At 35.8% G+C, this 24,609-nt stretch overlaps 1 protein-coding gene across 2 annotated transcripts in view; it reads right to left on the bottom strand.

The window, feature by feature from the left end:
- The window catches only part of GRIK2 (glutamate ionotropic receptor kainate type subunit 2), a 671,458-nt gene that overhangs the window by 383,224 nt on the left and 263,625 nt on the right, over positions 1–24,609 (bottom strand). For both annotated transcript variants that reach the window (XM_067011529.1, XM_067011530.1), the window contains exons 3-4: positions 22,368–22,535; positions 18,218–18,475 (exon numbers count right to left, since the gene is read on the bottom strand). In XM_067011529.1, coding sequence (XP_066867630.1) covers positions 18,218–18,475; positions 22,368–22,535 — 426 coding nt within the window. The remainder of the gene's footprint in view (positions 1–18,217; positions 18,476–22,367; positions 22,536–24,609) is intronic.

Genomic DNA, 24,609 nt, shown 5'->3' with positions numbered 1-24,609 from the left:
TATTAAAAAAAAAAAAAAAAAAAAAAGAATAGGAATGGGACCTGCACCTCTGGGAGGGAGCTGTGAAGGAGGAAAAGTTTCCACACACTAGGAAGCCCCTTCAATGGTGGAGACAGGGGGTGGCAGGGGGGAAGCTTCAGAGCCATGGAGGAGAGCAAAACAACAGGGGTGCAGAGGGCAAAGCGGACAGATTCCAGCACAGAGGATTGGTGCTAACAAGCACTCACCAGCCCAAGAGGCTTGTCTGCTCACCTGTCGGGACGGGTCTGGGCTAGGAGCTGAGGCTCCGGCTTCGGAGGTCAGATCCCAGGGAGAGGACTGGGGTTGACAGCATGAACACAGCCTGAAGGGGGTTAGTGAACCACAGATACCTGGCAGGGAGTCCGAGAAAAAGTCTGGAACTGCCTAAGAGACAAGAGACCATTGTTCTGGGGTGCAGGAGGAGCAGGGATTCAGAACATCGCTTAAATGAGCTCCAGAGACAGGCACGAACCATGGTTATCAGCGCAAACACCAGAGATGGGCATGAAACACTAAGTTTCATGCAGCAGCCACTAGGAACCTGTGTGCAAGCACAGGTCACTATGCACCCCTCCCCACCCAGGAGCCTGTGCAGCCCGCCACTGTGAGGGTCCCGTGATCCAGGGACAACTTCCCTGGGATAACATAAGGCACACCTCAGGCTGTTGCATTGTCATGTTGGCCTCTGCCACATCAGGCTCGTCCCACATTCCTTATCCTCCTTCCCACCCCACCAGCAGGCCTGAGAGCCATAATCAGCTGCTACTTTAACCCTGTCCTGTCTGGGTGGGAACAGACGCCCTCAGGCAACTTACACAAAGAGGCAGGGCCAAATCCAAGGCTGAACCCCAGGAGCTGTGCCCAAAAAAAAGAGAAAGGGAAATTTCCCGCAGCAGCCTCAAGAGCAGCAGATTAAACCTCAACAATCAACATGATGTACACTGCATCTCTGGAACACCTGAATAGACAACAAATCATCCCAAAATTGAGGTGGTGGATGTTGGGAGCAACTGTAGACTTGGGGTTTGCTTTTTGCATCTAATTTGTTTCTGGTTTTATGTTTATCTTAGTTTAGTATTTAGAGTTTATTATCACTGGTATATTTGTTTATGGACTTGGTTGCTCTTTTTTAAATATATATATATATATATATATATATATATTTTCCTTTTACTCTTTTTCGGAGTGTGTATGTGTATACTTCTTTGTGTGATTTTGTGTCTGTATGGCTTTGATTTTACCCTTTGTCCTAGGTTTCTGTCTGTCCTTATTTATTTATTTATTTATTTATTTATTTTAGTATAGTTTTTAGTGCTTGTTAATATTGGTGGATTTGTTCTTTGGTTTGGTTGCTCTATTCTTTTTAAAATTACTTTAAAATTTTTTTAAGTTTTAATATTTTTTCATTTTTTATTTTAATAACTTTATTATATTTCATTTAATTTTTTTCTTTTTTTCTTTCTTTTTTTCTCCCTTTTATTCTGAGCCATGTGCCTGACAGGGTCTTGGTGCTCCCGTCAGGTGTCAGTCCTGTGCCTCTGAGGTGGGAGAGCTGATTTCAGGACATTGATCCACCACAGACCCCCTGGCTCCACGTAGTATCAAATGGTGAAAGCTCTCCCAGAGATCTCCATCTCAATGCTAAGACCCAGCTCCACTCAATGACCAGCAAGCTAAAGTGCTGGACACCCTATGCCAAACACCTAGCAAGACAGAAACACGACCCCACCTATTAGCAGAGAGGCTGCCTAAAATCATAAAAAGGTCACAGACACCCCAAGACACACTACCAGATGCGGTCCTGCCCACTAGAAGGACAACATCCAAACTCATCGAACAGAACACAGGCACTAGTCCCCTCCACCAGGAAGCCTACACAATGCACTGAAACACCTTGGCCACTGGGGGCAGACACCAAAAACAATGGGAACTACAAACGGGCAGGCTGCAAAAACGAGACGCCAAACACAGTAAGTTAAGCAAAATGAGAAGACAGAGAAACACAGAGCACAGGAAGGAGTAAGGTAAAAACCCACCAGACTAACAAATGAAGAGGAAATGAGCAGTCTACCTGAAAAAGAATTCAGAGTAATGATAGTAAAGATGATCCAAGATCTTGGAAACAGAAGGCAGAAAATACAAAAAATGTTTAACAATAACCTAGAAGAACTAAAGAGCAAACCAACAATGATGAACAACAAAATAAATGAAATTTAAAAATCTCTAGAAGGAATCAATAGCAGAATAACTGACACAGAAGAACGGATAAGTGACCTGGAAGATAAAATTGTGGAAATAACTACCTCAGAGCAGAATAAAGAAAAAAGAATGAAAAGAATTGAGGACAGTCTTAGAGACCTCTGCAACAACATTAAATGCACCAACATTCGAATTATTATAGGGGTTCCAGAAGAAGAAGAGAAAAAGAAAGGGACTGAGAAAATATTTGAAGATATTATAGTTGAAAACTTCCCTAATAAGGGAAAGGAAATAGTCAAGCAAGTCCAGGAAGCACGGTGAGTCCCATACAGGATAAATCCAAGGAGAAACATGCCAAGACACATATTAATAAACTATCAAAAATTAAATACAAAGAAAAAATATTAAAAGCAGCAAGGGAAAAACAACAAATAACATACAAGGGAATCCCCATAAGGTTAACAGCTGATCTTTCAGCAGAAACTCTGTAAGCCAGAAGGGAGTGGCAGGACATATTTAAAGTGATGAAAGGGAAAAACTGACAAACAAGATTACCCTACCCAGCAAGCATCTCATTCAGATTTGATGGAGAAATTAAAAACCTTTACAGACAAGAAAAACTAAGGGAATTCACCAACATCAAACCAAATGCTAAAGGAACTTCTCTAGGCAAGAAACACAAGAGAAGTAAAAGACCTACAATAACAAACCCAAAACAATCTACAAAATGATAAAAGGAACATACATATTGATAATTACCATAAATGTAAATGGATTAAATGCTCCAACCAAAAGACACAGACTGGCTGAAGGGATACAAAAACAAGACCCATATATATGCTGTCTACAAGAGACCCACTTAGGACGTAGGGATACATACAGACTGAAAATGAGGGGATGGAAAAAGATATTCCATGCAAATGGAAACCAAAAGAAAGCTGGAGTAGCAATTCTCATATCACACAAAATAGATTTTAAAATAAAGACTATTACAAGAGACAATGAAGGACACTACATAACAATCAAGGGATCAATCCAAGAAGAAGATATAACAAGTGTTAATATTTATGTACCCAACACAGGAGCACCTCAGTACATAAGGGAAATGCTAACAGCCATAAAATGGGAAATCAAGAGTAACACAATCATAGTAGGGGACTTCAACACTCCACTTTCACCAATGGAGAGATCATCAAAAATGAAAATAAAGAAATGCAAGCTTTAAATGATAAATTAAACAAGATGGACTTAATTGATATTTATAGACATTCCATCCCAAAACAACATAATATACTTTCTTCTCAAGTGTTCATGGAACATTCTCCAGGAGAGATTGTATCTTGGGTCAAATCAAGATACAAATCAAGCCTTGTTAAATTTAAGAAAATTGAAATCAAATCAAGCATGTTTTCTGACCTCAATGCTATGGGACTAGATATCAATTACAGGAAAAAATCTGCAAAAAAATACAAATACATGGAGGCTAAACAATACACTACTTAATCACCCAGAGATCACTGAAGAAATCAAAGTGGAAATCAAAAAATCCCTAAAAACAAATGATAATGAAAACACGATGACCCAAAACCCATGGGATGCAGGAAAAGCAGTTCTAAGAGGGAATTTTATAAAAATACAATCCTACCTCAAGAAACATCTCAAATAAACACCCTAACCTTACACCTAAAGCAATTAGAGAAAGAAGAACAAAAAAACCCCGAAGTTAGCAGAAGGATAGAAATCATAAAGATCAGATCAGAAATAAATGAAAAAGAAGTGAAGGAAACAATAGCAAAGATCAATAAAACTAAAATCTGGTTCTTTGAGAAGATAAACAAAATTGATAAACCATTAGCCAAATTCATCAAGAAAAAAAGGGAGAGGACTCAAATCAATAGAATTAGAAATGAAAAAGTAACAACTGCCACTGCAGAAATACAAAGGGTCATGAGAGATTACTACAAGCAACTCTATGTCAATAAAATGGACAACCTGGAAGAAATGGACACATTCTTAGAAAAGCAAAACCTTCCTAGACTGAACCAGGAAGAAATAGAAAATATAAACAGACCAATCACAAGCACTGAAATTGCGACTGTAATTAAAAATCTTCCGACAAACAGAAGACCAGGACCAGATGCCTTTACAGGAGAATTCTATGAAACATTTAGAGAAGAGCTAACACCTATCCTTCTCAAACTTTTCCAAAATATAGTAGAGGGAGGAACACTCCCAAACTCATTCTACGAGGCCACCATCACCCTGATACCAAAAACATACAAAGATGTCACAAAGAAAGATAACTACAGGCCAATATCACTGATGAACATAGATGCAAAACTCCTCAACAAAATACTAGCAAACAGAATCCATAAGCACATTAAAAGGATCATATACCATGATCAAGTGGGGTTTATCCCAGGAATGCAAGGATTCTTCAATATACACAAATTAATCAATGTGATAAACAGTATTAACAAATTGAAGGAGAAAAACCATATGATCATCTCAATAGAGGCAGAAAAACTTTTGACAAAATTCAACACCCATTTATGATAAAAACCCTCCAGAAAGTAGGCATAGAGGGAACATAATAAAGGCCATATATGACAAACCCACAGCTAACATCATTGTCAATGGTGAAAAACTGAAACAATTTCCTCTAAGATCAGGAACAAGACAAGGTTGCCCACTCTCACCACTCTTATTCAACATAGTTTTGGAAGTTCTAGCCACAGCAGTCAGAGAAGAAAAAGAAATAAAAGGAATCCAAATCGGAAAAAAAGAAGTAAAGCTGTCACTGTTTGCAGATGACATGATAATATACATAGAAAATCCTAAAGATACTACCAGAAAACGACCAGAGGTAATCAATGAATTTGGTAAAGTAGCAGGATACAAAATTAATGCACAGAAATCTCTTGCATTCCTATACACTAATGATGAAAACTCTGAAAGAGAAATTAAGGAAACACTCCCATTTAGCATTGCAGCAAAAAGAATAAAATACCTAGGACTAAACCTACCTAAGGAGGCAAAAGACCTGTATGCAGAAAACTATAAGACGCTGATGAAAGAAATTAAAGATGATACAAACAGATGGAGAGAGATACCATGTTCTTGGATTGGAAGAATCAACATTGTGAAAGTGATGATACTACCCAAAGCAATCTACAGATTGAATGCAGTCCCAATCAAACTACCAATGGCATTTTTCACAGAACTAGAACAAAAAAATTCACAATTTGTATGGAAACACAAAAGACACCAAATAGCCAAAGCCATCTTGAGAAAGAAAAACGGAGCTGGACCAAATCAGATTCCCGGACTTCAGACTATACTGCAAAGCTACAGTAATCAAGACAGTATGGTAATGGCACACAAACAGAAATATAGATCAATGGAACAAGATAGAAAGCCCAGAGATAAAACCACACACATACTGTCACCTTATTTTTGATAAAGGAGGCAAGAATACAATGGAGAAAAGACCGCCTCTTCAATAAGTGGTGCTGGGAAAACTAGACAGCTACATGTAAAAGAATGAAAGTAGACACTCCCTAACACCATACATAAAAATAAACTCAAAATGGATTAAAGACCTAAATGTAAGGCTAGACACTATCAAACTCTTAGAGGAAAAGATAGGCAGAACACTCTGACGTAAATCACAGCAAGATCCTTTTTGACCCACCTCCTAAAGAAATGGAAATAAAAACAAAAATAAACAAATGGGACCTAAAAGCTTTTGCACAGCAAAGGAAACCATGAACAAGATGAAAAGACAACCCTCAGAATGGGAGAAAAGATTTGCAAATGAAGCAACTGACAAAGGTTAATTTCCAAAATTTATAAGCATCTCATGCAGCTCAATATCAAAAAACAAACAAACCAATCCAAAAATGGGGAGAAAACCTAAATACACATTTCTCCAAAGAAGATATACAGATTGCCAGAAAACACATGAAAGGATGCTCAACATCACTAATCATTAGAGAAATGCAAATCCAAACTACAATGCAGTATCATCTCACATCAGTGAGAATGGTCATCATCAAAAAATCTACGAACAATAAATGCTGGAGAGGGTGTGGAGAAACGGGAACCCTCTTGCACTGTTGGTGGGAATGTAAATTGATACCGCCACTATGGAGAACTGTATGGAGGTTCCTTAAAAAACTAAAAACAGAACTACCATATGACCCAGCAATCCCACTACTGGGCTTATACCCTGAGAAAACCATAATTCAAAAAGACAGGTGAACCACAATGTTCATCGCAGCTCTATTTACAATAGCCAGGACATGGAAGCAACCTAAGTGTCCATCGACAGATGAATGGATAAAGAATATGTGACACATATATACAGGGGAATATTACTCAGCCATAAAAAGAAAAAATGAGTTACTTATCGTGAGGTGGATGGACCTAGAGTCTGTCATACAAAGTGAAGTCAGTCAGAAAGGGAAAAACAAATAGTGTATGGTAACACATATATATGGAATCTTAAAAAAAAAAAGGTTTTGAAGAACCTAGGGGCAGGACAGGAATAAAGACGTATAGATAGAAAATGGACTTGAGGACACAGGGAGGTGGAAGGGTAAGCTGGGACAAAGTGAGAGAGCGGCATGGATATATATACACTATGAAATGTGAAATAGATAGCTAGTGGGAAGCAGCCACATAGCACAGGGAGATCAGCTCGGTGCTTTGTGACCACCTAGAGGGGCGGGTTAGGGAGGGTGGGAGGGAGACACAAGAGGGAGGAGATATAGGGATATGTGTATATGTATAGCTGATTCCCTTTGTTATAAAGCAGAAACTAACACACCATTGTAAAGCAATTATATTCCAGTAAAGATGTTAAAAAAATTAAATATATCAATGTTTCTCAAAGTGTTGTCACTAGACCAGCAGCATCAGGATCCCTTGTTAACTTTTTTTTCTCCTGTTGCGGAGCACAGGCTCCGGACGCACAGGCTCAGCAGCCATGGCTCACGGACCCAGCCGCTCCGCGGCATATGTGGTATCTTCCCGGACCGGGGCACGAACCTGTGTCCCCTGCATCGGCAGGCGGACTCTCAACCACTGTGCCACCAGGGAAGCGCCCTTGTTAACTTATTAGAAAAAAACTCTCAGGCCACATCCCACACTTACTAAATCAGACACTGGGAGTAAAGCCAGCAGGCAGTGTTTTAACACATTTACCTAATGATTTTAATGCACACTAAAGTTTGCGAACTACTAGACTAGGTTATGCTATTATTGGAAAAATTATCCCCTAAATCACAGCAATTTAACAGAATAAGAGTTTATGTCGCATAAAAGCAAGGTCTGCTGTAGATCTAAATAATTTCCCAAGGCAGCTCTCTTTGATATTTTGGCTTAGCATTTTGGGATACTTCAAACTTACAGCACAATTGGTATGGCAAGGAATGAGTAAGCTGGAGAATTAAGTAACGGGCAATTAAATGCTTCCACCCAGAAATGAGCAACACTACTGCTCACATTTCACCAACTAAAGCAGTCCACATGGTCACACCTAAATTCAAGGATTAAGGACCTTTAATCTCCTGAGGTCTAGAAGTAGAGATAACCACATACTGGTAAACATTAGTAATGCATATCACAATTAGCTATGTTTCCTTTTCCAACTGCAAGTCCCTGAGTATAAACCCAGAGTTACTGAGTAATAGGAGTTGGCCTAGAAATGTCTAGTTTTAACAGTAGTCCAGGAAATCCCATTATCTGATATCAATTAAATTTAAGAACCAGTGCTTTAGATTTTAATTTTAATATCTGTTATATAACTAACTTTGTTTTATCAAATGGAAGATGATTGAATTTACAGAAATGCAAATATTTATGACAAGTAAAATAATGTCTTTGGTTATTATAAGAAGGCAAGGAGAGGTGTATATTAGGCTTTGCATTGTCATTAGCTTTAACTAGCCAAGGCTCTATTTATGACAGGATAGATTTAATACATGTTTAATGTATTTATGCAAAAAAATTCATTTCCTGAGCTTCTTTTTGAATCACTGAAATATGAAGAGTGGACACTGTACCACCTCCAAATTGGAATAATTCTGAAATAATGATGTACAATTAGCCTGTCTAGAATTTGGGTGTTAACTCTTTCTTGCTTTCTCTAAATGTTTGTGTCTAGAGGACTCTGTCCCCAAATACAGTTTATATACCTTATATTAAAGCAAGATAAACATTTATACAATGTCCAGTAGGAAACAGAAAACTCTTTTAGAAGGCAGTCATGTTCACCTGATGTATATTTACCCTAGGTTTTAATCCATTCAGGATCTCAATTTTTAAAAAAGTGTTTCTGATACTGAACCAATTTATTTTTAATCAAGTATCCAATAAATGATCTATTACATCTTGCAGAAATTAATATATATTAGATTTATTTCTTTTCTTCTTTCCCTGAAGTCTTATCTCAATTAAAAATGAATCCTATCACTATTTTATGGGTGAATGCTATGGACCATAATCACTACTAAGTAATTCATATAAAAATGAGCCTCTATATGGAAAAGTCTCTACACTGAGTTATTTTTAAAGAAATGGCATTACTATTGCAAGGAAGTAATGGAACATATACATATATAACCATATATGTACATATATACATAAACACATATACACATATAAAAAAATGGCAGATGTCACAAAAATCTCTTTCAATTTTCAGTTTCTCAAAAAATCCTGCTCCAAACTAAAACAAACAAAAAAACTGCCTTACTTAGAATTCTTTATCTCTTTCTCCCTTGGTTATTTTTTACCTTCTTGCTTTTCATCTGAAATACTCTTCCTTCAGAACTCCCACGACATATTTCCTCAGCTCATTCAAGTCCTAGCTCAAATTTCACCTTCTAAATAAGGTCTCTTCTAATAACAATCCAACTTAATATTGCAGTACTCCCTCCTTGTGCTCCTTATATGCCTCCCTTGCTTTATTTCTCTCCATAACACTTATCACATTTGATGCTATATATATACATATTTATTTTGTTATTGTTTATCACTCTACACTAGAATGCAAACTCCACAAGGCAAATAATTTTTGTCTCTTTTGTTCACTATTGTACTTCCAGTACCTAGAACAGTGATGACACATAGTAAATGTTTGATAATTACTTGTGAACTAAATAAAGAAATAAGTTATTTAAAAAACAAAGGAAGAAGCAAATAAATGGATGAATTAATTATAAAATATTTAGAGCTCTTAGGTTCAGGAAATCATCACCTCTGCTAAATGGGTCATGTGAGCATGCTGAAAATTGTACTATAAAATTGATGATGAACTATTTTATCAACTAAACTCTTACGTCACACAAAGAATAGAAATACCAACTCATACAGGTAGAAGTCAGGGAAGGTTATTTCACAAGTTTACTTTGTAAGAATATTTTAAGGTACACCTGAAGGTGGTGAATAGATCACCAAATGAGAAGGGCAGAACAAGCTGAGAGAACAAATTGTGCACAGCAAAGAGACTTGAGATAGCAGCAGAGCATGACTGGTAAGGGAGAACTACAATTATTCAAGGAAAGCTGTAGCATAAATATTGAGAGAGGAAATACCAGGGAAATAAAATCAAAGGGGCACGAGAGTGGCAATGATGAAGGCTGCATGTGTCATGCTGAAGAACTAGAACATTTTTCGAAGAACTGAGGAACCACCAAACAGCTTTAAGCCTGGGCATGACGTCATCACATTGTCATTTCTAAAAACACCATTTTCTCTGCATCAGAGACATGAACTTAAATAGGGCAGAGGGCAGAACATGGTCTAGGTGGTTTACGATAAAGATGTTAACTAAAACAGATGGTAGAGATGGAGGACAGAGGTAAATTTGAGAAATGTGAGATAAAAATGAGAAGTATTAAGTGATCAGTTGGAAATGAGGAAAGAGAGAAAGACAAGAATCTAGAATGACCACTAGGAATCTGGCTGGGCAACTGGATAAAGAGGGAAACCTAGGAAAAAAAGCAAGTTTTGGAGTAAAGGTGATGAGTTTGGCTTTTGTTATGCTGGGTTAGATGTGCCTGTGAGACATCCAAATAAAGATGATCAGTGGGTGGCTGAATCTCAGTCTGTCACTTGCTAGAAGCACCTGAAGATGTCCAGCAGTGAGTCTACAACACACAGGCAGAGAAAGGCATGAGTCAGATGGAAGGTTTTAGGGAGAGTGAGGTGAACAAGTAGAAAACAAGAAGCCTGGGAATAAAACCTGAACAGCATCAGCTTTTAAGGAACAGAGAAAGAAAAAAGAGTTTAAGAATATGAGAAGGGGAATAAATGGCTGAAAAGAAGGACACGACAAGGAGAGAATGATGGCACAGAGGCCAAACAAGGAGAGTTTTAGTCTTTCGCTGAAGAAGGGAGTAGTCAAAATTGTCAAGAGCATCAGAGAGATAATTTAAGTACTATCGTTCCCCTACACTGCATAGAGAAGGAGACAGACAAGACCAGGAAAAGGTTAAGGGAAAAGTAGTTACCAGAATGCTCACTCCAATATGTTCCAGATTTAAATATAGAAAACTGGCAGTATTTGGTCATCACCAGGGAATTATTCTCACTTTATGACTTTTTTCTTTCCCAATAAAGGCAAATACCACTGATCATTGAAGTCTGGTACAAGTCCTGCTTCTTCTATTTCTTTAGGCCTACATATGTATTTATTTCACTCTCTGCAGAAATATGAATTGTATGATTGTTGTGGATTAAAAATTTTATTTTTGTCTTTTAGAGTTGGCAATATTTTTTTTATTTTTTATTTTTTTGCAGTACGCAGGCCTCTCACTGTTGTGGCCTCTCCCGTTGCGGAGCACAGGCTCCGGACGTGCAGGCTTAGCGGCCATGGCTCACGGGCCCAGCCGCTCCGCGGCATGTGGGATCTTCCCGGACCGGGGCACGAACCCGTATCCCCTGCATCGGCAGGTGGACTCTCAACCACTGCGCCACCAGGGAAGCCCGGGTTGGCAATATTTTAAAGATTTTAAAACTTAGAGAAATAATTAGTTCTATGAATATGTTTTAAAATACTATTGTGTAATCAAAATTTAAGTAATAATATTACAAATAATTTTGAGGCTTGCTTAAATGGAAATAAAGAACCTATGTTCATGCAAAACCAACATGGTAGAAACACTAATACACCAAGCTATGTAATTAACTATATCCTAATATTTAGGTCTAACTCATAATTGCTAATTGTATTTGCACTTGGAATTAGAGAACATGAAGCTATTTCCACTTGGAATGAGAGAACTTGAAGCATTGCACTTAGAACATATAATATATAATCATCTTAGATCCAAATTACCCCACTCCTTGAAATAAAATTAAAATTATTTGGTTATATGTTTTATAACACAAAAATTGTTATATTATTCAAAAGTTAGTATCTTCTAGAAATATTTTTTCACATCAACTTCTATTGAATTATTTTATTTATCCTATTAAAATATAGGTGCAAAATAAAATAAAATAATATTTTACTCTTAATTGACTTTACATTTTATTAAACTAACTCCAAAAGCATACACAGATGTATCTAGAACATAGTCTATAAATAGAATTCATTCAAGTTAATAAAGTTAGTAAAGAAATCATTTTTGTTTTTGCTTAGGATAAAGCCCCTGGCCTTTTTTTCTTTTTCATACCATGGACATTAATCAAAGCTAAGTTTGTTAAACATTAATATCTAAAAAAAAAATACTGATTTTACTTCATTAATTAAAAAAAATTTACATTCTCTACCCTAAATTCTTATCATGTCTATATTCATCTCCACGACTGCCTACTCACTAGCATAACTCGAATTTTTTTGACCTACCATGACCTAGTTTTTTGTCAATTGTCTTCATTTCCTCATATCACAAAGGAGTCCAAATGGAAAGCAGAGCAAAATGCCAATGGGAGCATTATATGCCCATACTAAATTCCTACTTTTCAAGATGGATTTCTACCTCCAACACCACTGGATGATTCTGAGGTGCTTCAAGATTAATGTGTTAAGAACCAGATTTATTATACCCTTTCCCACATTTCTTTTTCTTGTTTTCCTTTTTAGTAAATGTGCCATTGATGAGTAGCCCAGACCAGAAACATAGAGGTCATCCTTATTGTCTCTGTCTCCATCACTTCTCCACTTATTTACTTACCAAGTCCTACAATTTGTATCTCCTAAATCTTCCTAGAATTCTCTGCTTCAAAATCATTCTATCAAAACCTCTTTAATTGAGACTATTATCTTGTTTTCAACTTGACTAATTCAGAAATTCTCTTGCTTCTGGTCTTGTCCTATTCCCTACCATATCTCAATAGCCTCAATGCATTCTCCACGCTGGTGTCAGAGAACCTTTACCAAAATCGTTCTGATTGTGTCATTCCTGTTCTTAAAGTAAAATAATGACAACAAAATGAACCAAATCAAAACACAATAATGACCATTATATCACAGTATTTAACAAAGTGGTTCCTGCAGTTTACTGCCTTGGGTCAAAACCCAGACCTTCCATTTACTTGCTATGAAAGCTTGGGCAAATTATCTCAACTCTCTGCATCTAAATAGTCTCATATTTTAAAAAGTGGGACCAATAACGGTTCCTTTTTCTTAGAGTATAGTAAGGAATAAATGGCACATAGCACACGGCATTTCTCTTATTGAGAGTTTTAAGCTCCTACTATGTGGGCACCATGAGGCACTCTGCATATCTCACTAATCATGGCAACAATCCCCTGATGTATATACATTATCTTCAATTTACAAATGTGTCAACTCAAGTTTTTAAAGTCAAGTAACTTGTTGAAAATTATACAACAGAGCCAGGATTTCAACCCCATAGTCCAGTGAGTGGATATCCCTCTCTCTATGTTCTTTTTTGGTTTCCTAGGAAAGGAACTGAATGGGTGTATGTCCATCCCTGAGGCACTCAACGGTGGTTTGGAAAGCAGGTTCACATCATGCAAACATAACTGGTACTGCTGTAACATGCAAATTCCAGAGCAAAGGAGCTAGTAAAAAGCTCTTTTTTATTTCTCCTACATCCTATTTTCTCCTAAAATGACCTCGGACAGACTACTTAATCCATTGGAGCTTCTTTGTCTAAACACTGGATATAATAATACCTTTTTATGCATTCATTCCTTCAATATTTATTTAGGTATTTCCATGAGCCAGGTAATACCTAGGTGTTAGCGATAGAATGGTGGACAGCCTTACGGTCCATCCTATTCAGATGTGTATTTGATTGAGTGGAAAAGTCAGCCAAGAAAAGTCATTCATAACGTGATGAATGTTCTCATAGGGGATGGTCATGGGAGTACTGCAGTGCTATGGGGATATGTTGAGGGAGACCTATTCCAGGCTTGGGAGCTGGGGGTCAGGACAGTCTTTCTTTGTGACATCTAAGCCAGATGGTATGAATGTGTGTGTGTGTGTGCAAATACACACGTGCATGTGTGTGGGTGCTAAGTGGGGAGGAGGAGTCAGGGCCAGAATGAGAGAAACAGGTGGACTGGACAGTATTTCTGGAACCTGAAAGAAATTTAATGGCTCAATTTGAAAGACATAAGTGAGGGATTTAGACTCAAATATCATTGGAGAGGTACAGGGACTAGATGAAGTCAGGTGTTGTAAGTCTTTCAAAAAAGTTTTAACTTTATCCTTAGAGCAAGAGAAACTATTAATAGGACAATGGGTCAGAATTGCATTTTTAAAAATGACTTTAACTGCAGTGTGGAGACTGGACTAGTAGGGAAACTGTTAGGAGGCTGTTAGTAATAATCCAGGTGAAAGATTTTGCCTTAAGAATTAGTTAGAAAGCATGAAAGAAATGAACAGATTTGAGAGTTCATAGAGATATAGAATTAACAACCATTAGAGCTTGATTGTGGGACTGAAGAAAGGTAGGAATCAAGGAAGATGTTCAAGTTTCTGCCTTGGGCTGCTGGTGGGCAGAAAAGCCAGTTACTGGAGGAAGCAAGGATAGTGAAGTGTTAACCTGTTTCCCTAGAATTATTTTGTTTTTATATAATTGTTTTGAAGATTAAATGTAATAGTTTATATGATAGCAACTACGTCGATACTTAGTGCACCATAGCTGCTTTCTGTAATCATTTCAATTCCCTTCTTCTCTTTTCCAAAGTTGCACCAGTAATTTAGTAGCAAAACTGGGACTAGACTCCCAGGCTTCTGTTTACCAGTCCAGAGTTCTTTGTTAATGGACTGCTGATCTATAAACAAAGATGAAACACAGGAATTTTAAAGCAAATATTCACAACTTATCCTGGAATTGCTTACAAGCTGACAGCTATCCAACTTATTTTTAGTTTATTTTTAAAATGAATCATATGTTCCAAAATGACTGACAGAAACACAGTTTTGTTTCTGAAGCCAATTCTTTTCCATCATTTTGGACATCATTCAGAGGTATAACAGACTTTCAGGGTTTTTAAAAGCATTCATCCACGACAACAACAAATGCTAATTATCATAAAAAATAAACAGCTCCTGTTAACATCGTTCTAAGAATTTCTCCTACTCCAGCACTATATTTCATCTACCATCCCATCTGTTTAGGGGGTGGGAACAAAGACTGGATGAAAGTATAATTATCATGTATCAAGCTGGACAACACAACAAAATAGAAATGAATATAAATGGGAGGAATAGCATACATAATAAATCTGGAAAGGAAAAAAGAAACATATATAAAATGCATACTGCATCATGCAGTAAACAGCAGATACACAAGTTCATAATGAAGTTATTTGTTTGTTTTGGGGTGGTTTTTTTTTGCGGTATGCGGGCCTCTCACTGTTGTGGCCTCTCCCGTTGCGGAGCACAGGCTCCGGACTCGCAGGCTCATAGGCCATGGTTCACGGGTCCAGCCGCTCTGCGGCATGTGGGATCCTCCTGGACCGGGGCACGAACCCGCGTCCCCTGAATCGGCAGGCGGACTCTCAACCACTGCGCCACCAGGGAAGCCCCATAATGAAGTTATTAATGTTTATCTCATTGGGTATGAGGTGGATTTTTCTCCCATTTCAGTTCGCAGTCCTAGCTGTCATCAGATTTTCTCCCACATGATCAAATAGTCATCTTGTTCACTTGGGACGTTTACAAATTCTCTCTGTTAAGTTCTGTTATTAAAATTCCACCTTGTGGGGCTTCCCTGGTGGCGCAGTGGTTGGGAGTCCGTCTGCCGATGCAGGGGACACGGGTTCGTGCCCTGGTCCGGGAAGATCCCACATGCCGCAGAACGGCTGGACCCGTGAGCCATGGCCGCTGAGCCTGCGTGTCCGGAGCCTGTGCTCCGCAACGGGAGAGGCCACAACAGTGAGAGGCCCGCGTAGCACACACACACAAAAAATTCCGCCTTGAGACTTTTAAACATATCCAAAAATACAAAAAAAATGCCTACTCCTATATATTTATGAATTCATTTCAAAGACAACCTTCCATCTTAGAGTCAGTTCTATCCCCTAAAAAATCAAGAATAGCAACGTTCTAAAAGTGTGTTAAATTAAAAGGCCAGTTACAAACACAATTATTTCATTACAAATAATATTAAAAACGTGAACAACCACATATCCCTAAATATAAATTAGAAGCTCAAGAGGGGCCAGGAGTTTGTTTCTTTTACTGGCATATACTCTCACCTGGTACTGTCCCTGGAATGTAGCAGGGGCTTAATCAATGTTTGTTGAATTAAATATTGCATAAAATGGAGCATTATCATGCTTTTTTCCCCTCAGAGGATTTTTAAGGCATACGTACTCTATGAATAATTCTGTAATGACTCTAGGTTAGCATTCATATTTAAATAATCAAAGACTATTGGAATATCCAAGTATTGATGTTACCTTCAAGTGATAGTAGTGGTAAAGTTTCTTTTAAATATTAGCTTAAATTATTTTAATAAATGTAATCTTAGGTCAAGTCTCCTTTAGAAGTATATACATCTAATTAACTGACTATATTTATTTCTCTATTTAAATTTGTCTCAATGATATAAATATTTAGAATATTATTCAAAGCACAAAATCAACTACATATGAAATATTACTTCACCAAACTATGATGTGACCTTGATCACAAATCCCATTATCTCTTTATTCAGTCACTCAAGAACAACATATGTGAAGTAAAAATGTCAAATACAAATACATACAAACAGAATAATGAGGAAATGTGGTATATCATAAACATTTTGAACATTTGCCAAATTTCTTTCTACTATGAGGAGTTTTAAGATAATAAGAAATAAATATATAATATCACATGTATAACATACATATATATGTATAACATATATATGTGTGTATAAATACCATGTCTATGTGCATATACATATGAGGATATGTGATATTTAGTCAGAATTCTCCTGAATTATATCAGAAGAGAAAGGAGAAGTAAATAAACTATGGATTCATGCATGTGTATTCATATTTGTATATTTCTATATATGACCATCCATAAACATAAGTGGACCATTTTGTAACTGAGCATGCCCTGGAGTATCACGTTACAGACCCTCAGAGAAACCATTCACACAGAACCTGCCATTCATAATTTGACATATAGAACTTTACCAATGATGGAAAAGTAATGATTTGGAATATAACAATGCAATAAATTCAATAGGTCTAATTTAAGCTTAAAAACACATCAAAGGTACTTAGGTTGTTTTTAAGGGCTTTTATTGCTGTATTTCTAAAGCTAAAATTTTTAACAAACATTTCACTTTTTAAAATCAAAAATGCAAAATTACACTATTAATGTGTATTTAGATTTACTCTTTCTTATCCCAATTTTTAAAATTTTTCAAATTATTTACATTATTTTTTCAACCCTGTAACTCCCTGTTCTCTGTTCTCTTGGGAGAGTTCCTATCTGTCAATTTGCAAATGGTCAATTTTATTGGCAAAGGGACTAATTTCTGCACATAGTTCTAAATACTGCATTTATAAACAAAGTGAGCTCCTGGTGTATTTGGGGGAGAATTTAAATTCAAATGAATTTCAATTTTGATGTAAACATAAAGGTATAGTGAAATGTTCTAGAATAAAATATTTTAAAATTCTAACTTAAAGAGCACTATTTAGACCAGTGATAAACATCTTAATGTGAAATTCCTTATCACTAGATAATAAAATAGTATGCAGTTCCTTTATCAATATAACTTCCAAGGAAATTAATACTTTATTTTTACTGTTTACGTTCTTATATTTCTCTGAGACTTGTTTTTATCTGATACCTCAAAATAACCATTCATATATAAAAATAATAACATACATTAAAACAAGAAAGCACAGACCACCTCTAGCCAGCAAATATTCATTTAAAGACACGGAAATTTAAAAAAAACTTAGTAAATACTATTTTCTAAGTCCCTAAGCTATATCTACATATGTACAGTTCCAAAAACTCAGAGTATTTCAATGGGTACTTTAACATGCTATCCAGATATAAAGGTTATTACTTTTCACACACATTCTTTGCACATAAACAGCTATAGAAAATGCTAAGGCCAAAGTCTGAATTTCCTTTTTTTTTTTTTCCTGAACTTCTTGATAAGTTTCAGTGACAGCAAGTTATGAGGCTTTACTTTGGGAGACTACCCTGAAATTAGCAGAAAAATTCTTTGAATGAATATTTCAATATTATATTTCATATCATCTCTATTCTTCATCCAATACTATGGTTCACAGTAACATCCTTCCTAGAACAAAAGTGCTTATTTTACGAATATAGGAAAAAAAAAGTGTATAATTTTATTCTTTGTTTGGACGTATGAAATTAGTGTTAATGTTTCATTTCAAATGTTTTCCTTCCCTTAATTAAAAAAAACACACAAGAAAAGAACAAAAACAAACAAACAAAAAGAATACAGTAAGAATCTCTAATAAGTTTCAGAAAACTACCTATATTTAAAGCATAGATGCAAAGGCTACTGATTTTTCTTACCAGTGCTGTCATCATAGACAACTGTGACGGTTTTCCACTTGAAGAACTGCACCAAGTCCAAAATGGCACGGCTGAGCGAAGAGAAGTCTGGGTAGAGACTGACATAGAAGGAATCTTTGTTGTCTGACACCTGGTGCTTCCAGCGGGTCTGGATGTGGGGAACCCCCAGAGCATTGCAGATTGACTGCACTGCATTTGCTGAAGAGCTGTGTGAAGGCCCGAAGATGGCAGCCACCCCAAGAGACAGCTGATCACAGGCTGAAGAGGAGATAGAAGTCTGTCAATAATGAGAGGAGAGATGCCAGTGTGCCAATATTACCACATTATTATTGTTAACCCAAAGGCATCATCTTGAAGGAAGATTTGTCTGTAATATAACATCTGAATCTAGCTGATTTTACATTTTGTCTAACTCCAAACATTTTCAGTTTGTTACAAGGGAAATTCACCTAGACACCTACAGCTCAATGTTCAAATAATTCCACAAATAACGTCAAGGGAGGAGAGGAGGAAGGAGAAAGAGGGGGAATATCCTAGGATTTAAGGGGAGAGTGTTCATTTTGGAAGAATACTTCATATAGGGGAATAGTGTTCTTTCCCAAATTCACTGGTCATTCTCTACAATTTCAAATGCTTAATCAGAAGCCATTTATCTTCGACTGCCCATCCAAAAAGCTATGGCTACACAGCTAAGTATCTGCAAATATCTGATGATATAGGTCAAGTGGTGCATACAAACACCCATACAAAACCTGACATGAGTCATAGAGGGTGATTTCATAGGGATTAATCTCATTGAGTAGAAAGAGCATCAAAGTATGTAATTAAATAGATAAGTATTTAATCATCTTTATTTATTTGGCTTTTGGATACTATAAGTCTTCTATATTGTATTGAATTTCTTTTTTAAAGTTTATATTGGGTTGGCCAAAAAGTTCGTTTGAGTTTTTCCGTAATATCGTATGGAAAAACCGAGAACGAACTTTTTGACCAGTCCAATATTTACTTATAGAAAAGTTTACTCACATCAATAATAATTACAGTAATTAAGAGAGAAATAATTAAATCAGAAGGTATTCAGATGGGAATAGAAAGACTGTGACGGGACTTGAAATTCTATAGGGTACACTAAAGCAACTGGTAAGTTCAGGTCTAGAAAGTCAGTAGTTACTGGAAACATGAAACTCATCTTTAAATATTTGAAGATCTGGCCTGTGAAAGAGGCTAAAGTTTGTTTCATTTGACTGGAAAAGGAAGAATTAGGGCAAATGTTTAGAAGTTTCTCACAAATTTTGATACAATTTAAGGGAAGTAAGAAATGTTCAAAAGTGAAAGTCTGCTCCAAGAGGCAATGGTTTGTATATCCCTGCAAATATTTAAATATGACTAAGGAGAATTGTTATTGGGATTTAGGGATCAATTAGGTGTTCAGATTTAATCCCTCAAAAATAGTTTATGATTCTACTGTGCAAAATTTTCTGATATTTTCCTTCAGAGATTTTGCCACATAAAATACAATGTGATGGATGGATTCTTAAGCATAGAGATATTTAATAAATAAATTTTAGTTGGAAAAAAAACAGTTTACACTTTCTTCAAAAATTCAATATGATATAAATAAATAATTTTTGACTATATAGATTCTTACTTTTAAAATAATGATTGGAATTCTAAATCAGTAGAAAGGTTACGGCCTAAAGTTTTTCACTCACACAGATCTTAATTCACATACATTGAAAACAAAAGATCTTCCTTCTCCAGATTTTTGACAAGTCACAAATCAAGAAAGTTAAAAACCACTGTATTAGTTTATATAGAACTTTTTGAAGTGTGTTCAAATAAGAAATAGAGTTTTCAGGTATCAGAGGAGTCACTTAAAAGCAATGTATGATTCAAACAATAATTCAAGCTCTAGTGCATCAAAGTTTATTTATGGAGCAAAACAGTATTATCTGCTAAAAGTATAAGACCATATATCGGTGAAAATGTTTACATTTAAACATTTAACTTATATTCTTGCCTTGGAAAAATTAATTTTTAAAAAATTTTAAGAATGTCCAAATTTATTATTTGTTATTTTGTAATTAGTCATAAATATCAGTATTACATATATATTTATTGAGGCCCCATAAGATTCAAAAACTATGTTAGGTCTCTCCTTTATATTATCTTTTTATATATTGCTGTGCCCTCCAACCACCAATAGGTCGACAAGCAAGAGCTTCACAAGACAAGTTCCAAACCACAACATCCACCCTTTTTTTTTTTTTTTTGCGGTATGCGGGCCTCTCACTGTTGTGGCCTCTCCCGTTGCGGAGCACAGCCTCCGGATGCACAGGCCTAGCGGCCATGGCTCACGGGCTTAGTTGCTCCGGGGCATGTGGGATCTTCCCGGACCAGGGCACGAACCCGTGTCTCCTGCATCGGCAGGCGGATTCTCAACCACTGCGCCACCAGGGACGCCCAACATCCACCCTTTTAAACAACTCACAAAGAAACTTATTCATACACTTATTCGAGCTTTTTCAGTTTCAGGCCAAAGTCACTTAAGGAACTGGATTCTCAATGGATTTTTAATGGGTGACAAAATTTGTAAATCCTTTTTAATATTTTGAAAATGAAATGAGTTTACCATCTCATAATTTTGCTAAGATATTCCCAAGATAGTAAGCTGTTTGTTGTTAGAACATTCTAGTCCAATTTTTTTTATGTTGCTACTTTGAAGTCACCATTAAGAAATCTATTAATATTATATTTATACTGTACTCATATTGCATATTCTTTGGTCTAAATTATTTCATTTGAGACAGAGTTTCTTCTTTCTAATGGAAATAATCATGAACTATGTCAATAATCAAATGTACTTGTCTTGCAGTTAATGGCTTATTTTGCAATTATGATGACAAATGTAGTATTTCACAATAACCTTTACCCTTTTTTTCAGCCTTCAAAACCTTTCATCACCCTGACATGGTTCTGAAATGTGGAAACTTATTTTTATTCATAAAGATATGAATTCAAAGGGCAAGCAGAACATAGGTTTTGATAAACACAAGTAAGCTGGGGGAAAAGGAGGATACTTTCATCTCAAGAAATATTGTACCTTATTAACTGCCATTAATATCAATGAGTTTAGAAGAAATCTGTACCAAGTTAGAATTATAAATAATTATGTACATTTCTATGAATGTAAGGTAGCTAATAAAACAATATTAGCATTACAGAAAAGCAAACATTGTTTAAAAAATATGAATTTACAACAAATGCTTTCTAAGTCTACTCCTTTGAGAAAATCTACTTTATGAAATTTAATTTCTGTTACATGAATGCTAAATATGCAAAAGAAAAGATCACCTACTTAGACAAAGTAACCCTATGAAAACATCTCTCAAAACATATTTATTACTAAAACTGTTTGGTTAAAATAATGCCTTGATAATAGTTTCTCTATTACCTTCTTTCATATATGTATTAAAGTCACATTCCAGAAAATTATATTTCTATTCTTATATTTAAAACAGTTTTACAAAATAATAAAATAAATAAAATTCATAAGGTATTTTTATTATTTCTTCATATAATCTGGTTTTCATATCATTAGCCATTTATTTTCAGTCACAAAAAGAAACATCAAGTGGTTAAAAAATGGGCATAGACTATACACAAATGAAAGGTTGTTCAAATTTTTCCAATTAAGGTTAGACAGACTTTTTGAAGTCATTTGGAACCACAGAACTTTCAAGGAAGTCAGAAAATTGAGACCACAGTAACAGAGTGGAATTGACATATCATGCAAATAAAAATGTAAAAACTGATTGTAAAACTTCGTAAAATCCACAGATGGTATTGTTTTATTTTAGAAAGTTCTTAAAATAGGAATAGTTTAGTAGCAAAACAAAAGGATTAATGGGGAAAAAATATTTTCACTATCCCAGACTTCACTGCATTTCATGTTATAAGCAATTTTTTTTTCAGGAGGTAATCATATCACTTTACCTTCCCTGATAAAATTTATGTGCAGTTTGAAAAGAAACATTTGCATGAAAATATTCCTAATGACTTATTAATTACTTTGGGGATTAAGAAATCTCTTAAGAATATCTGAAAATTTGAATTCCAGAAAACGTACTGTTAAATATCTATCAATTACCTTTCTTGGATGCTTCAAAACTGTCATAGAGGTTTATCTTCTGAGTGTCATAGGTTAGGGTGGTATTGGGCAACAAGGTTCTGTTTCTGTTGATTGTGTTCACAGCAAATCTGAATGCAAGCTCCTCGGCTCCCATTGGGCCAGATTCCACATATTCAAAAATACCACCTGGCAAAGAAAAAAAATAATCACACAGTTCTTACAAGATAGAGAAAATCTGGGAAGGTTTCTGTACCTTTATGTATGCATTTGTGCACTTGTGTGTGTGTGTGTGTGTGTTTGAGTGATTTGTCTAAGTACATGGAGTTTGTGCTTACATTTTCTATGAATTTGAATATTTGGTATATGCCCTTTAAGATAAATCCACACTGGCAAAATTTATTTGATATTGCTACCAAAATTTACCATGATTTGAATATGATTTTGCCTTTTTATTTAGTAATTGCTTCTTTTAGGGCCTAGGTATATATAGATCTTGCCTTAAGTACTGAACATTAACCCTCAAAATTGTGCACACAGTTAGAAAATAATCAATCCTCTATATTGATATAAAGCTATAAAGTTAGCATTGGGAAAACTGTATTAAATTTGTCTCTATTAATTCAGAAATCAGAATTCATTAGCATAATTTTTATGGCACTTACAGTGTTAAAAGCCCAAAATACTTATTCACTTGCAAATTCCAGCATCTTGCAAGAAAAAAGGACGAAGTAGCATTTTTCTATTTGTTTTACTCTAAATCCTTTTTCAAAAACCACTTGACACTTTTGAAAGATAACTCTCCCAAACAGTGCAAATCCCTTAGTCAGTGAATAACATTGCAGCATATAATTTTGGCCACACAATGTAGACTATAATTTAAAGACACGTCCTTTCCATTTGTCACCTTCCACCAGCTGTGCCTCAGTCCAGTTCCCTCATTCGTGTCCCAGCCTTGACATCATCTCTCTCTTTTCAGTTATAAGTGACCTAACTGGGACCTTTGTCTCCAACAGAATCTCTTCCTTATTGTTGCTTTGGTGAATGGAATGAAAAAGGGAGCACCTGAAAGCTGACACCCTCCAACCTCTGTCCTTAGGAAACCAGAACATTAAAATTAAAGAACATTTATTTTTCTCCCTTTCAAATTTCACACCATGTGCTCTCAGCATCATCATTCACATATTAAACTCCCTTGAATAAGGCATTTCCACAGCTTGCAATCCATACCTCATCAAAAATCTCTGGACACATGAATGTCAGGTGACTATACTATCAGCAAACTACCTATGCTAAATTAGTAAGAAGTCATGGTATAGTAATAATTCCCCTCAACGTGAAGAATTAGGACTCAGAAGATACCACAGTGACTGGAAAAATTTATATGCAGGAAGCATTGGAAATTTGTCATTTTACACAGTATTAGAAATATTTCTCTTATTTTTTCAACTAATTTGATGGTGTAGTTACAGAACAATCAACTGTGTGAAACTGTACTCCAAATATGTTTAAAATCTTTGGTGACTTATGCTAAGCAGAAGGATATTAAGTATTTACATGCCTAATGGGTGTCAAGAACAAAATTAGATGTCTTACATATGTGGAGGAGAACGGTGGTATGAGCATGGACTCTGAAGCCAAACTGGGTTCACATTCTGGCTCTGCCACTTGTAACCCAGGTAAATTAGCACAGTTGCTTCAATCCTCAGTCTGAGTTTCTTAACCTCTAAAAAAGGTATGATAATGGAGGCTACTGCATAGAGTTGTTGTAAAGGGCAAATGTTATCTCATAACAAGTCAGTTAGAATCAGTGGCTGCCATAGAGCAAACATTCCGTAAGAGTTTAAGGTTTCACTAAATCTTCAAAGCAACCCCAAGTAGTAAAATTTTACAGGAGACAATACTTTGGCCAAAGATCATGCAGCTTATCAAGTGATAGAGCCAACATTAGAATCTGTTCCTGCCTGACTCCAAAGCCCTTGCCTATTCCACTACAAATTAGTAGTTTTCTTCAAAATTTCACTCAGGCAAAATACACAGAAATTCCTAAAATGTGAGATATGATGACTTTAATAATAATATGTAATCAGAATTGTAAGATCTTATATATGGAACAGAAAAATAATTGAGTAATTGGAAAGTACTTAACCTTAATCAGGAATACAGAATCAATTTTAGAAATGCAAATCTGAAGTTATTTCTTAATGGCAAAATAAAATGGAAAAACTATATCTACTTTCCTTAGTTCAAATTTTAATTTGAA

This window comes from Kogia breviceps, chromosome 13 (assembly GCF_026419965.1).
Source record: "Kogia breviceps isolate mKogBre1 chromosome 13, mKogBre1 haplotype 1, whole genome shotgun sequence".
NCBI lineage: Eukaryota > Metazoa > Chordata > Mammalia > Artiodactyla > Physeteridae > Kogia > Kogia breviceps.
The sequence above is the reverse complement of the archived record's forward strand: the minus strand, read 5'-3'. Positions and strand labels throughout refer to the sequence as shown.